Source organism: Motacilla alba, chromosome 17 (assembly GCF_015832195.1).
Source record: "Motacilla alba alba isolate MOTALB_02 chromosome 17, Motacilla_alba_V1.0_pri, whole genome shotgun sequence".
Lineage (NCBI taxonomy): Eukaryota > Metazoa > Chordata > Aves > Passeriformes > Motacillidae > Motacilla > Motacilla alba.
In genome coordinates, this window is record NC_052032.1 from 8,075,985 (window position 1) to 8,088,927 (window position 12,943).

Consider the following 12,943-nt stretch of genomic DNA (forward strand, 5'->3'; position numbering starts at 1 on the left):
GAGTGACCACGAGGACGGCTGGGGCACAGAGGGGTTGTCCTCTGTCAGATCTAGGCTCTGTGAGCCAGCTCAGCACCCAGAGAGCAGAGCCAGAGCCACCAGCGTTTGGTGTCTTCTGTCCCACAGCCACAGGTGCTGTAAGGAGTGATTAAAAGTGATTTTTATAGTAAATAACAGCCCTCAGTGCTGAAAGGCAGGAGGACACTCTGCTCTGAAGAGCTCGGAGTCCAGTTGAGGCAATAAACCTGTGTGGCTGAAGTGTAGGGAGATAAGAGCTCTCTGCACCTCTCACCCTAACAATGAGGGTGTGACTTCTCAGGGGCAGAATTATGCAGCTGCTTGGCTCTGAGGAGAGGAAACCTGGAGAAATTTGCCTATGAGTTGGCTCTCGAGTTCTTTTCCCGGTTAGAAAACTCACATTATAACTGGGCCTGCTTGGAGCATCGGGGCTGTACCAGGATGCTGTGTGCACAGGACAGGGGTGGCAGGGAAATGGACAGGAGCAGCCTGGGCTGGTGGAAGGTGTTGGGATGAGATGGGCTTGAGGTCCCTTCGAGCCCAAACCAGTCTGGGATTCTGTGGAGAGTGAGGGGAAGTGGTTTGGGCCCTTTCCTGTGAGATTCCCTTATCAGAAGTGAGACATCTCCCTGCAGAGCAGCACCTCCTAATGGGAGAGCCAGACCTCCCTCTGAGATTCCATTTCTAGGACAGACCCTCTGCAGCCCAGGCAGTGTTTAGGGTCAGTCCCCATTCCCCCATTGCCCCTTTTCCCATGAAAGCTGTGGGAATAGAGGAATTCCTCTGAGAAACTGAGGCTGCAGTGGGGAGCATCTCCTGGTGGCCACCAGGTCCCTTGAGGGACTCAGAGGTTGAACTCTGCCAACATTTGGGCTGGCTGAGCCACGAGAGCAGGCTCAGGCACTGAAATATCCCAGTGCAATTCCTGCTGGGTGGCTGTGAGGCTGAGCTGGTGAAATGCAGCTATTCTGAGCGAGTGCAAGGGCTCTGCAGGGTTTATTTTCTGCTGCAACAATACTTTTATCTCTCTCTTTATATGAAGCTTGGAGGGTTTGAGTCAGAAATCCCTTCCTATGGCAGAGGGTTGGAAATAGAGCATCTTTAGGGTCCCTTCCTGCAGAATTCTGTGAGGGATCTGGGAGTGAGGACAAGTCTAATTGGCTTTTTGGGATGGTCTTTTTGCAAAGACAGCTTTTCCTAGCATTCCTTGGGTGGCTCTTGGATATTCAGGGCTTTGTGGGATGGACAGAGCCAATCCCTCAGTGAAACTCTCCAGGATCAGGTGCAGGATTTAGGATCCTGCATTTAGGAGGAGGATCCCATCCCCACGAGGCTGTGAAGGGCTTTTTTTTGGAGGAGTTAGTGAGGGGCTCAGAGAGGCTCTGCCTGCTCTTAGGATGAAAAATCCTTCGGGGGAGCTGGAGCCAGCCTCGTGCTGACTTGAAAACAAACCCCAGAGAGGGAGCTGAAATAAATGGCTTCGTCTGGCACGGCGTCTCCTCCAATTGAAAGCCGGTTCCTGCATAATTCAGCAGGCATTACTGTGAACAAGGATGTGTGTTGCATCTAAATAGAAGCGGGAGGCTTGTTGAAATGCCCTGGTATTGTCAAGCACGAGGTGACATTTGTAGCAGGTTTAGCAGATGGATGAGATCAGCAGCTCCCGGTGACTGAGGCCACCACGGCATGAGGAGAGGGAACACAGAGGAGCTGCTGCCCTTCCCCAGAGCCCAGGTGATGGAAAGGCAGACAAATCGAGGTCCTGATAAACACGGGGAGAGCACGAGCTGTTTGCTGCTGGCCTCGTGCGTTGGGTGCTCTGATTTGTGCCTCTGCACTCAGGCTGGTGACCTGCAGGGACATTGCCAGCTGGCTGTGCCAGGCTGGGGTGGGGGTGGCAGGGTGATTTAGGGATTAGCACCCTTGTCTCCCACACAGAATGGGTTAGAAGGGACCTTCAAGTCATCCTAAAAGCACCTTCCACTGTCCCAGGTTGCTCCGAGCTCCATCCAGCCTGGCCTTGAACTCTTCCAGGGATGGAGCAGCCACCTGGGCACCCTGTGCCAGGGCCTCCCCACCCTCCCAGGGAAGAATTTTTCCCCAATATCTGCTCTAACCCCACTCTCTTGTAGCTCAAATCCATTCCCCCTGCCCTGTCACTCCATGCTCTCGTGTCTGTGGCTGTCACCTTGTGCCACGTCCCTGTCCCAGGGGGTGCCTTTGCCTCTGTAAAGCCTGTAACTGAGAGCTGCCCTCCCCGTGAGGTCTGAACTGGCCTTTGGGCTGGTTTCAAGTGCCCATTTTGTGGAGGATGCCTCCAGGCTGCAGATTTCCAGGAGGATCAGGTGCCCTTTGGCTCTGTCACACCCCGAGCCCTTGCTATTTACTGCAGGAGGGGATTTGCTTTCCCTGCACAGGGAGGGTTTCCAGCACTGCCCTTCCCCTCCTGGGGCCAGGCAGGGCCCTCTGGACACTTTTAGCTGCTTCTCACGCCCCAGTGATCAGGTTCTGCCAGGAAGAGCCGTGGTGGTTCCAGGAATTGCCATCTGAGGTGGAACTGAAGCCGAGGATGAGGCTTTGGAGCACCAGAGCTTGGGGACAGCTTGTGCTGTCAGGGACAGCCAGGCCTGGGGCACCTGGAGCCCCTGCACATGGTGACAGCCTGCCCAGGAGCCAGCCCCGATGAAACCTCTGGCAAAAACATCTAATTTACCTGAATTAGCCCTTCTGTGGGGCTCTGCAGGCTCTTGTTGCTGCAAGGTTGGGTTCTGCTGGAGCATAAGCCATGATCCCCATCCCGCCTCACCCGGGTGCCAGGATTCTTCACCTGGCTGAGCAAACTGGGATCAAACTTGAGGTCAGGGATGTTCAGGGCCTTTGGTGTCCCTCCTGCCCCTTCCTGCCTCTGAATATCAGCGTTCCCAGTGGAGCCCTGAACCCCGCAAAGCTCCTCCTCGCACGCGTTTCTGGGTTTTCCCCTTGTCCAGAGGAAATCCCAGGAAAAGCCCAGCCCCTGCCCACCTCTCCTTCCTCAGGGAAGAGCCCCAGCTCCCTGGGAGCGAGACTGCCCTGCCCCTGCAGCCCTGGGGGAGCTGCTGGAGGGGGGTGGGACAAGGGGGGCATCGCTGAGCGGTGCCAGCCTGTGCCCATCCATCTCTGCACGCGACAGCTGGAAATACTTCCAGGGCAGGTGCCCCGAGCTTGCCAAATCCTGCCTATTTTAAGCCTGGAGAGTGGGAGATGCTGGCCACCGAGGCACAGAGCTGTGGGTTTGCTGCCAGGGCTCTGAGGGGCACGAGGGGCCCTGCTCTGCCCAGCCTGTGCCACAGGTTACCCCGACATTCCTCTGACTTCACACCCCTTCCCCCTGCAAGGCAGGGGTGAAGTAAACACTTCTCCTGCAGTTTGGAAAGTGCTCTTTTAAGGGCATGGAGAGAAGCTAACTGTACAGTGCAGGCTGCTGGAAATCAGCAGGGATTACGGAGGGAGATGGGAAGGGCTCATCCATCCCTGTCCAGAGAGGTAAACCCCACAGACACACTTGGAGCAGCGAGCTCAGCCTTCCCCAGGGTTAAACAGGCTCTTCCAGTTCCTAATCACAAATCCACTTGAGCTGTGAGCAGTTCCTTTAAACAGGGATTTGGTGTGTTTAGGCTGACTGTCCTCCTTGAGAGCAGATGGTTTCTGTTAGTGGATAATATTTCAAAGGAATGGGGTTTTCTCTAGTTTTTTTTGGTTTTTTTTTTTTCCTGTAATGCCCCCTCTGGTGCTGGTTTATCGAGCTGGGAGAGGCTGCAGTCTGCCCTTCCCCAGGCTGGAGCTGCTTGGATTCATCAGTCAGGGTGATGGATGTGGAGTCTCAGCACTCCCAATTCCCATGTTGGGGCTTGCTAAAAACTATTACAGCCCTTGTGGTGGAGCAGCCAAATCACTTCCTTTGCCTGTGAGTGATAACACCCACCTCGGGGATGGCAGGCAGCTCCTCCAGCCTCTCTTTTCCTCACTCTGCCTTTTCCAAGCTTTTCCATCTCTTTATTTTAATTTTTTTATGGTTTTGGCAGCCCAATGACCCGGTGACAAACATCTGCCAGGCAGCAGACAAGCAGCTCTTCACCCTGGTGGAGTGGGCCAAGAGGATCCCCCACTTCTCCGAGCTGCCCCTGGATGACCAGGTCATCTTGCTCAGAGCAGGTGAGTGACATCTGTCCCCGCGTGGGCAGTGCTCAGTGTCCCCTGGGACAGGTTGTACCCTCAGGTTTAGGTCCTGGCAGCTTGAAAATCTTTAATTGATTCTTGGTAGGCGCTGATAGTTCAGTTTTTAAATAGGATTTTGAAAGCCTTGCATGGGTGAATTGGTGAATTGGATCCAAAATGTGGCAAATCAGCTGAAGAATGGCCCAGCTTCATCTCTGATCCATGAGGAATTCAGAGATGGGTGCTGGGTGACTTAAACCAGAGGAGTTCAACTCTGCCTTCCTCCCAAACTGAGGCTTGAAAGACCAAGCGGGCTCAGGCCCCCATGAAATTTCATCAAACTGAAATGTTTGATCATAATTAAAACCAGAAAGGAGAGAAAAGTACATCTCACTTCTTTTCCCACCCACCACGATGAAAATAGATCTCTCAGGGTTTATTTTAAATTTCCTTGTGCAGCAGGGGGCTGCAGGAGCAGCATTTGGGAGCTGGAGGCAGTTGGCTGTAGGAAGGGTCTTCCCCTGATCAGTGAATTCAGGCTCCTGCTGCTGCACAAAGCTCGTGGAGGGCAAGAATCCAGGAGCAGAGCTCAGAGAGGATGTGTTTGAGGCTTTTTGTAAGTCGGGGACATTGAAATCCTTGGTACTATTAAAGTTCCTTTTATTTCCCCCAAATTCACTTTTGTCCAGGTCCTGCATCCTTCCAGGACGGCTCCTGCAGCCTCTGGGGGCAAGGTGCTCCATGGATTTTGCCAGAGCTGGCTCTGGGCCCTTTGGAACATCCAAAGTGTGGCTTTGAAGAGGATTTCTAGAGCCTCTTGTGAGAGGGGATGAGCGGGGAGACCTCTCTGTGGGGATCCTTAAGGTCTTTCTGCAGAGAGCTGGATCCAGACAAAGCTCTGCCTTTTCATTTTGGGAAGTGGAACCCAGCCCCAGCATGGCACTTGCAGGTTTTCCTCTCTCTTCAGCAGGCAGCTGATGAAAAGTGGAGCTGGAGAACTCCTGACCCGTGTTCTCTGGTTGTCACTCACTCCTCACAGCAGGAGAGGGGCTGCCAACCCCCTCACACCCCAAATTTCGTGGTGGCTCCAACGCTGAGACTGCTGAGCAGCTCCCTGGAGCTCCATGCTCCACACACCTCTGCCAGGGCCTCAGATAACCTTCCCCGGGCCTTCTAACCAGTGACTCGATGTATTATTGAGTGGCCTGCTGAGAACAGCTGCCCATGAAATATTGAAGCATTAAAATCCAGCTAAGAGCCTCAGTCAGGCATCCTGGGAGGCAAAACAAGTGGAGCACACAGCTCTGGAGGAGCAGTGCTGGCTGGGCTGGCAGCAGCTCTCCTCAAGTCCTGAATCATTTAAAAAACACTCCCTCTCTGAGCTGTTTGGAAGGGAAGGAAACCTGATTTTTTAAGCGTGTTTTCCACCGGTTTTCTTGTTTCCAAGCTGAGACAGGAATAACCTGATGTTTTCTCAGCCTGGCAGAGGATGCTGAGTGTTACATCCCTGCAGCTGGGTTTGTAGGGCTGGTGGGGAAACTTGGCAGAGAAATGGATTGGCACGATGGCCACTGCTCTGCCAGAGTGCCTTCCCTATCCCAGAGGAGCCAGAGCAGCCCTGGAGGGAGAGAGGAGTCCCAGAATTCTGCTCTGCCCCTCCAGAGCTTGGGCTGAAATGCAGAACTCCCGGGGGACACTTGGTTGGTCTCTAATTCCAGTTTGCTGCCTGTGGTTATGGTGAATTTTCCCCTGCTTGCCTCTGTCTTGGCAGCTCTTCGGGAAAGCCAGGGGAGGAAAATCTTCCCTGAAACATCCCAGCTCTGCATGGGAATAAGAGGAAGATGAATCCAGCCCTCCTTGACTGGAATAAGCCCAGCTTGGAGTGGGTGTGGAGAGCCAGCTCTGGTTCCTGTTGGTTGGAGCTGCTGTGGGGCTGTGTGTGACAAATTCCCGTGGATCTGGCTCTGGGAGTTCCTCCCGGGAGCAGGGCTCCGCAGGCTCCTTCTCCTCCATCCTCCTCGGGTTTCAGTGTTGCAATCCCTGTGAAAGTGCCAGGCCTCACCCAGTAAATAGCCAAAGAAATGTTCCCTGGCTGGGGTGGAAACATCCTGTGGCCACTTAGGAAAGAGTGAACTTTATTCCTTGTCAACATTTCTGGTGGCACAACCCACGGCTGCAGCAGAAGGTAAATACAGCACACATGGGCCTTGTGTTTATTCCAGCCTGTGAGATGTGTTCTTGTGACAGGAGAGGTGAGGGATGTTGTTGTGTTGCTTTTCCAGCCTGGGAAAAAAAACCCCTAAATCCAAATATCCTGAGGTTTCTGGACCAGAACTCCAGAACATGTTCAGGGCAGGGGTGTTGCAGAAGACCCCATCTTGTCTTACTGAAGATGCTGCTCCTGGCTGGAAGTCACCCAGATTTCCACCCTTCAAGCTTGGCAGCGTTTCCCCTCACTGGGGCTTTGTTTCATGAATTCTTGAGCTCAGCCTGGGGTGGATTTAGGAATTGAAGAGGTGTTGGATTGGGAAGGGGAGCTGGAAGGTGTGGAGGTCACACCTCCCTTCCCTTCCCTGTAGGTCTGGGCTCTGAGGATGCCCTTCCTATATCCCAGCTGATAAGAATAAAATCTGTTTTCCAGGCAGCTGTGGGAGCAGTCACAGCCGTGGGGCTGTGCAGAGAACAAACCCAATCCCTCCCAGTATTTCCATGGCCGAGGCAGCAAACCCACAAATAAAGCCAGAGATTCCATGGTCCCTTTTACAGGCTGGTGGATGAACTTCTGTGGCCTGAGGAGGAGCCTGATGAGCTGATAGCAAGTGCTGATAGGGCTGGAGCTGCTGGGAGGCTGAGGGCAGAGGGGAGCTCAGGGCTCCACACCCACGGGGAGCTTCAGGCAGAGCTGTTTGCTCGGTGTCTGCACGGTTTATAGAGGAAACTGCTCCCCTCAGTAGCTTTATTTTTAGTGCGTTGGGTTCCTGATGGTTTTTTTCCTTCCCTGACATCCAAGAAAAAGCTGGCTCCCCCTTCCTTTCCCACATCCAGCCACGTTCCTGCACCAAAGGCTCCCGTTAGAGAGGTGATGCCACCGAATCCCAAACTTCCCGAGCATCCCAGGGCTCTAACCTGCAGCCTCGCTGGTTTTCTCCTCCCCAGGGTGGAACGAGCTGCTCATTGCCTCCTTCTCCCACCGCTCCATAGCCGTGAAGGACGGGATCCTGCTGGCCACGGGGCTGCACGTGCACAGGAACAGCGCCCACAGCGCCGGCGTCGGGGCCATCTTCGACAGGTGGGCAGGGATGGGAGGGGGTCACACATCCTCTGGGCACAGAGAGAGGCTTGGTTCTGCCAGGAAAACCTGGGAAAGCTGTGAGGAGCTGTGGGATCTTGTGCAAAAATCCCAACACAGAGGAGGCTGCCCAGTGCCAAAATCCCAACGGCCCCAAACACAGAGGAGGCTGCCCAGTGCCAAAATCCCAACGATCCCAAACACAGAGGAGGCTGCCCAGTGCCAAAATCCCAACGATCCCAAACACAGAGGAGGCTGCCCAGTGCCAAAATCCCAATGATCCCAAACACAGAGGAGCTGCCCAGTGCCAAAATCCCAATGATCCCAAACACAGAGGAGCTGCCCAGTGCCAAAATCCCAATGATCCCAAACACAGAGGAGGCTGCCCAGTGCCAAAATCCCAATGGCCCCAAACACAGAGGAGGCTGCCCAGTGCCAAATCCCAATGATCCCAAACACAGAGGAGGCTGCCCAGTGCAAATCAAAGCCCCTTTCATGGGGTCCAGATGCCTTCTAACGTTACGAGGAGGCCACTCCTTTGTTCCTTTTCATCTTTAATTGGAGCAGGACGTGATTTTATTTGCACAGTGAGAAGGCCCCAGCGATACTCGGCAGGTTCCACAGGCGTGTCCCCAGGGCTCTTTAATCTCAGGCTTTGGGAAAGTGTTTTAAAGCCAGGCTTGCAGGGTGTTTGACCCACAGTGTGGCTCCAGACGCTGCTGAAATGCTGATTTCTCTCCCTGAGACTCATCTTGAGTTGAAACCAAATCACCTTTGCTGCTCTGCTCTGTGAGGAAATTGTTCCTCGGACCTGGGTGACATCATTTGTTCCTGTGAGGTCACAAGTGCAAGATCATGACTTTGCTGCAGGATCTAACATGAAAAACTGGGCAATCAGTGGAAAATATTTCTAGACCGACACCTCCAGTAAGAGCAAAGGGAGCAATAAAAATTACCAGCAGAGGAAATTACTTTTAGATACCTGTTGGGGTGGGTTTTTATTGTTATTTTTTATTTTTAGGCAGCTTTCTCAGGTGCTAGAGCCTCTCGGTGAATGGATGAAGGCGGTTTTTATGGTCCCTGTCGTATCTCGCAGGAACTATTGATGTTCCTAATGAGCTGTTTTTGATGGAGGAGGAAAATGAGTCCACATCCTCAGCTGGAACAGGCCAGCACCATCCCCAGCTTCGTTAAACGCCACCGGAGCTTCTCGCTCCGGCTCTGACACCTGGGGCTTTTCATTCCCATTTTTTTTCCTCTTTATTTCATGCTGACTCTGTGCTTTCTGTGTCCTTTTGCAGAGTACTGACAGAGCTGGTGTCCAAAATGAGGGACATGCTGATGGACAAGACAGAGCTGGGCTGCCTGCGAGCCATTGTCCTCTTCAACCCCGGTACGTGCCTGCCTCTTGGCTGCTCTCCTGTCCTTCCGGCTCCTTTTCTTCCCCCAAAAAGCCCTGTTGGAAATAGCACAGGGCACCCAGATTCCACAGGGCAGGAAGGGGAACGTTGGTTTGGTTTGGAAAGGAATTTAAAGCTCATCTTGTTCCAAAGCTCCTGCCATGAGCAGGGACACCTTCCGCCATCCCAGGGTGATCCAAGCCCTGTCCAGCCCGGCCTGGGACACTTCCAGGGATGGGGCAGCCATCTGAGCACCCTGTGCAGGGCCTCCCCACCCTCCCAGGGAAGGATTTTTTCCCAAAATCCAATCTGAGCCTACTCTTTTTTCAGTTTACAGCCACTCCCCCTTGTCCCGTCAGCTCTCCCCCTGTCAGTGACTGTGAAAAGAAAGTTCAGGTGCTTGAGGGAACTGTCCCTGAATTGGAACAAAGTAGAATTTAGATGTTGCTGAAGAGAAAAATATGGATTAGAGCAACACCAGAGCATGGAGATTATTGTCTCTGCTTCCCAACCTCATCCTCCAAGGGCTTTTATTACCTGCATTTCTGGAAAAGTCCTTTGCAGACCTGGAGAGGCTGAAAGACGAGAGACGTGCTCACGAAACACACAAAACCTTCCATTTCTGACCATAGTTTCACATGGTGTGACCTGGGAGGGTCACCCTGCTCCCTTTTCCCTCCCAGCCCCAGCTGCCCAAGGGAAGAGGAGGGTTCAGTGCCAGGCTTTTTCTCCAGCATTGCAGGGAGCAAATCCCTGTGCGGCAGGAGCCAGCCTGCACATACCTGCCCAGCTCTCTGGGGGGATTTCAGGGTGGATCAGAGCAGAACCAGATGGCAGCCAAGGACAAAGCTCCCCATCCACCACCACCCCTGCCCTCCCCGAGCACAGTTTGTGCCCAAGCACAGCTCCTTGCCTGGATTTTCCCACCACAGCCAGGCCATGCTGTTCCAGCAGGGTTTATTACAATTTCTTGGGTTTGTTTTTCTTCTTGACCAGTTTTTTTTTTTAGTCCCCCCCCCTCCCCCTCCTTGTAATCAGCAGTAATTTATTGTCTGTAATTTAGGATTAGCCATTTATGGTCAAAGAAGGGGAATCTGGAGAGGTTCCCGTGGCACATGTGCTTGGGGATATCGATTTCTGCACTGTCCCTTTCACCCTGCTAAAAACAGATCCTCACTCTGCCCTGTCCTGGGGGCTGTGACCGGGCAGGGGCTTCTCCCTCAGCCCCCAGAAATCCCACCAGCCCAGGGCTGCAGGGGGAATCAACCCCTTTCAAATGAGGGTCTGGGACCACCGGGATGAGCCAGAACATTTGGGGCTGGGCTGCGAGGTGAGGAAAATCTGTAATTGTTGGGTGAACCCCCGAGTGCTCCCCAAACCCCTGGAGCTCAGAGCTTGCAGCCACACTTTGGTGGGGCTGGAAGAGATGGAGGAAGTGCACAGAGGGGTTCCTGCCCGCCTGGGAAGCCTGGAGGTGTTCTCCTGATGGTTTTTGTGCTGCCTTGCAGACTCCAAGGGCCTGTCGAACCCGGCGGAGGTGGAGGCGCTGCGGGAGAAAGTGTACGCGTCACTAGAGGCTTACTGCAAACACAAATACCCCGACCAGCCCGGCAGGTGAGCTCCCTGTGCCCCCTCCTCCTGCACCCAAACCCCCTGCAATGGGTGCTGCAGCTCCCAGGCTCCCCTCTCTGCTCTGGGCTCTCTGTTCCCGGTGATTCCCTGCGGATAAACCCCTCATTTCTACTCGCTCCAGCTCTGACCATCCCTAAAAAAACCTCCCCGTAGCTCTTTATTCCCCTGCCAGGAAATCCAGCAAGGTGGGCAGACCTGAGGAGCCCCAGCTCCCACAGCCCCAGCAGTGGGATGAGCCCACGTGGGAAGGGGGTATCATTTCCCTTTAGGAAACCACGGCCAGCGAAACCGCAGCAAAAATAGGACTCACATGGAGTTAATTTTCAGTGGCAGATGAGCATCATTGCTGGGAAGTGAAAGCCTCAATTGATGCTCTTTTTCTCCCCTCCCTGCCTTCCCCCCATCCAGCTGGGAATGGGAGGGGGAATTAGGAATGTGTTCCTGGACTGCTCCGGAGCTGAGTGGGCGCGTTTTCCCAGTTCCAGCCTGGAGCTGGCAACTGCCAGTTCAGTTCTGACAGCTTCCTGAGAAACCAAGCACAGCTCTGGAAGCTGCTGCTGGTGCATCAGTGTTGGGGAAACACGGCCCAGGCAGCCGGGATTTGCATCTCACCTGCATTCCTGGCCTGGTGTGGGGGGTGAAATGAAAAGGGGCTTTCACAGCAGCGGGCACAGCGTGCCCTCAGAAGTGATGCTGGATGTGGTTTGTCGCTCACTTTGGCTCCCAGAGTGCTGGCAGATGAAGAAAGGCGTGTTGTGAAGGGGTTTCTGGGGTGTTGCTGGTTGGTTTGAGGCAGGCAGGGCGAGGATGAGGGTGCCAGGGGTGTGTTTGGTTTGTGGAGAGCAGGGGGATTGAGGGATGGGCACAGAGCAGGGCTGTCACCTCTCCTCTTCCAGGAAGCTTTATTAAACTGCATTTCTGCAGCAAACCCAGAGCCAGGCCCTGGCCTCTGGCTGCTGTGGTGCTGCAGAAGAGCTGTTCTGGCACCAGGAGAGCTGCCCTGGCAGTCATGGCCAGCAGCTCTTCTGGATGATTCCCTTGCTGGGGTGAGCTCTGGCTTTGCACACTGTGCAGGATCTGCAGCCTGGCACACGCAGAGGGTGGCACGGGGACAGCGCCAGTCCACAGCAGTTCCCCAGGGCTCTGCCTCAGTGCTCAGTGCTGTTTGAGGGAGTGTCTGAAGCCCACAAGCTGCACCAGGGGCTCTGCAATTTTAATCTCTCACTGGCTTTGAGTGACCTTGGGCTGGAAATCTTTTGTGTGATGCTCACACCCATCCTTGGTGACCTGAGAGGTTCTGCAGGCTCAGGGATGTCCTGGCAGCTGTGCCTGGGCCCTACTCCCCACCCTGCATCCCTCAGAGGTGCAGGGCAGGGGTGGCACCATCCCAGCTGCCCCAGGAGGGTGAACCCCTGGGCTGGGAGGCCGGGGTTGCACAAGAGCTCCCCAAAATTCTCTGAAACTCTGGGCATCCTGCTGGCCCCGTGCTCAGCAGCAAACAAGTTCTCCCTGTGGCTGAGCCACGTCTGGGACCTTCCCCTGCTCCTTGCTGTGGCGTTTCTGGGATTCCCAGCTTCTCAGGTGCCCCAAATCCCCATCCAGCAGCAGCTTGGGAGCACCCTGGAAACACCAAAAGGGAAGTTTTCTGCACAGAGAGGCATTCCCAGGAAAAACCCAGCCCTGCTCCCCCCGTGCTGCCTACGTGACACCCAGCAGCCTCAGGGAAGCAGCAGTCAGGGCTCTTTTCTCCCCTCCCAGCCCTGGCACGTTGTGCTCTGGGCTGGTTATCTCACAGTTAAACATATCCGAGGGCTGGAGCCATCATCTGGTTTGGTTTAAAGTGAAACTTCCTGAATGGGATGGTAGGACTGATTTGTTTTTCCTGGCTCTGCTCCCGCCGTTCTCGCCAGCTCAGCAGAAAAAATAAAAAAAAAAAAATTAAAAAGAAAATAGGGAGAGGGAATTGTGCATGCATGTAGAATATCTGTGTGCTTGTGCGGGTCTCTGTGTGTGTTTTCTGCAGGGTCCCAGCCTCCCTGGCCCTTTCAAGCCCTGGTTTTGCAGCAGGAAAAGCGAGGACCCTGCTGTGGCCATTAAAGGGCTTTGTCCTGGGTTGGGAGCACTCGCTCACACGAGGAGGTGACATCCAGTGGCACCTGGGCTGCTCCAGGGCAGGAGCTGGTGGCTTTCTCCTGGCTCCACAGCTTGTTGTCACCCTCTGAGCCCAGCAGCTCTTCCCTGCTGAGGATGGCTGTGGTGGCTCGGTGCCATCCTGGCCGTGCCCTGCAGAGCTGCCAGCTCTCCCCAGCCCTCTGGTGACCTGAAACCATCGGCTCCAGCAGGGCAGGGTGTGGGGAAAGGGTTTTGGTTCGCCCTCCTCAGAGCCCTGGGAAGGGCAGCACCCCTGGTT

General features: G+C 54.5%; 1 protein-coding gene across 4 annotated transcripts in view; it reads left to right on the forward strand.

Moving 5' to 3' along the window:
• RXRA (retinoid X receptor alpha) overlaps positions 1-12,943 on the forward strand; it is a 100,334-nt gene that overhangs the window by 85,525 nt on the left and 1,866 nt on the right. For all 4 annotated transcript variants that reach the window (XM_038156033.1, XM_038156035.1, XM_038156032.1 and 1 more), the window contains exons 6-9: positions 4,080-4,209; positions 7,369-7,501; positions 8,803-8,894; positions 10,410-10,515. In XM_038156033.1, the coding sequence (XP_038011961.1) occupies positions 4,080-4,209; positions 7,369-7,501; positions 8,803-8,894; positions 10,410-10,515 (461 nt within the window). The remainder of the gene's footprint in view (positions 1-4,079; positions 4,210-7,368; positions 7,502-8,802; positions 8,895-10,409; positions 10,516-12,943) is intronic.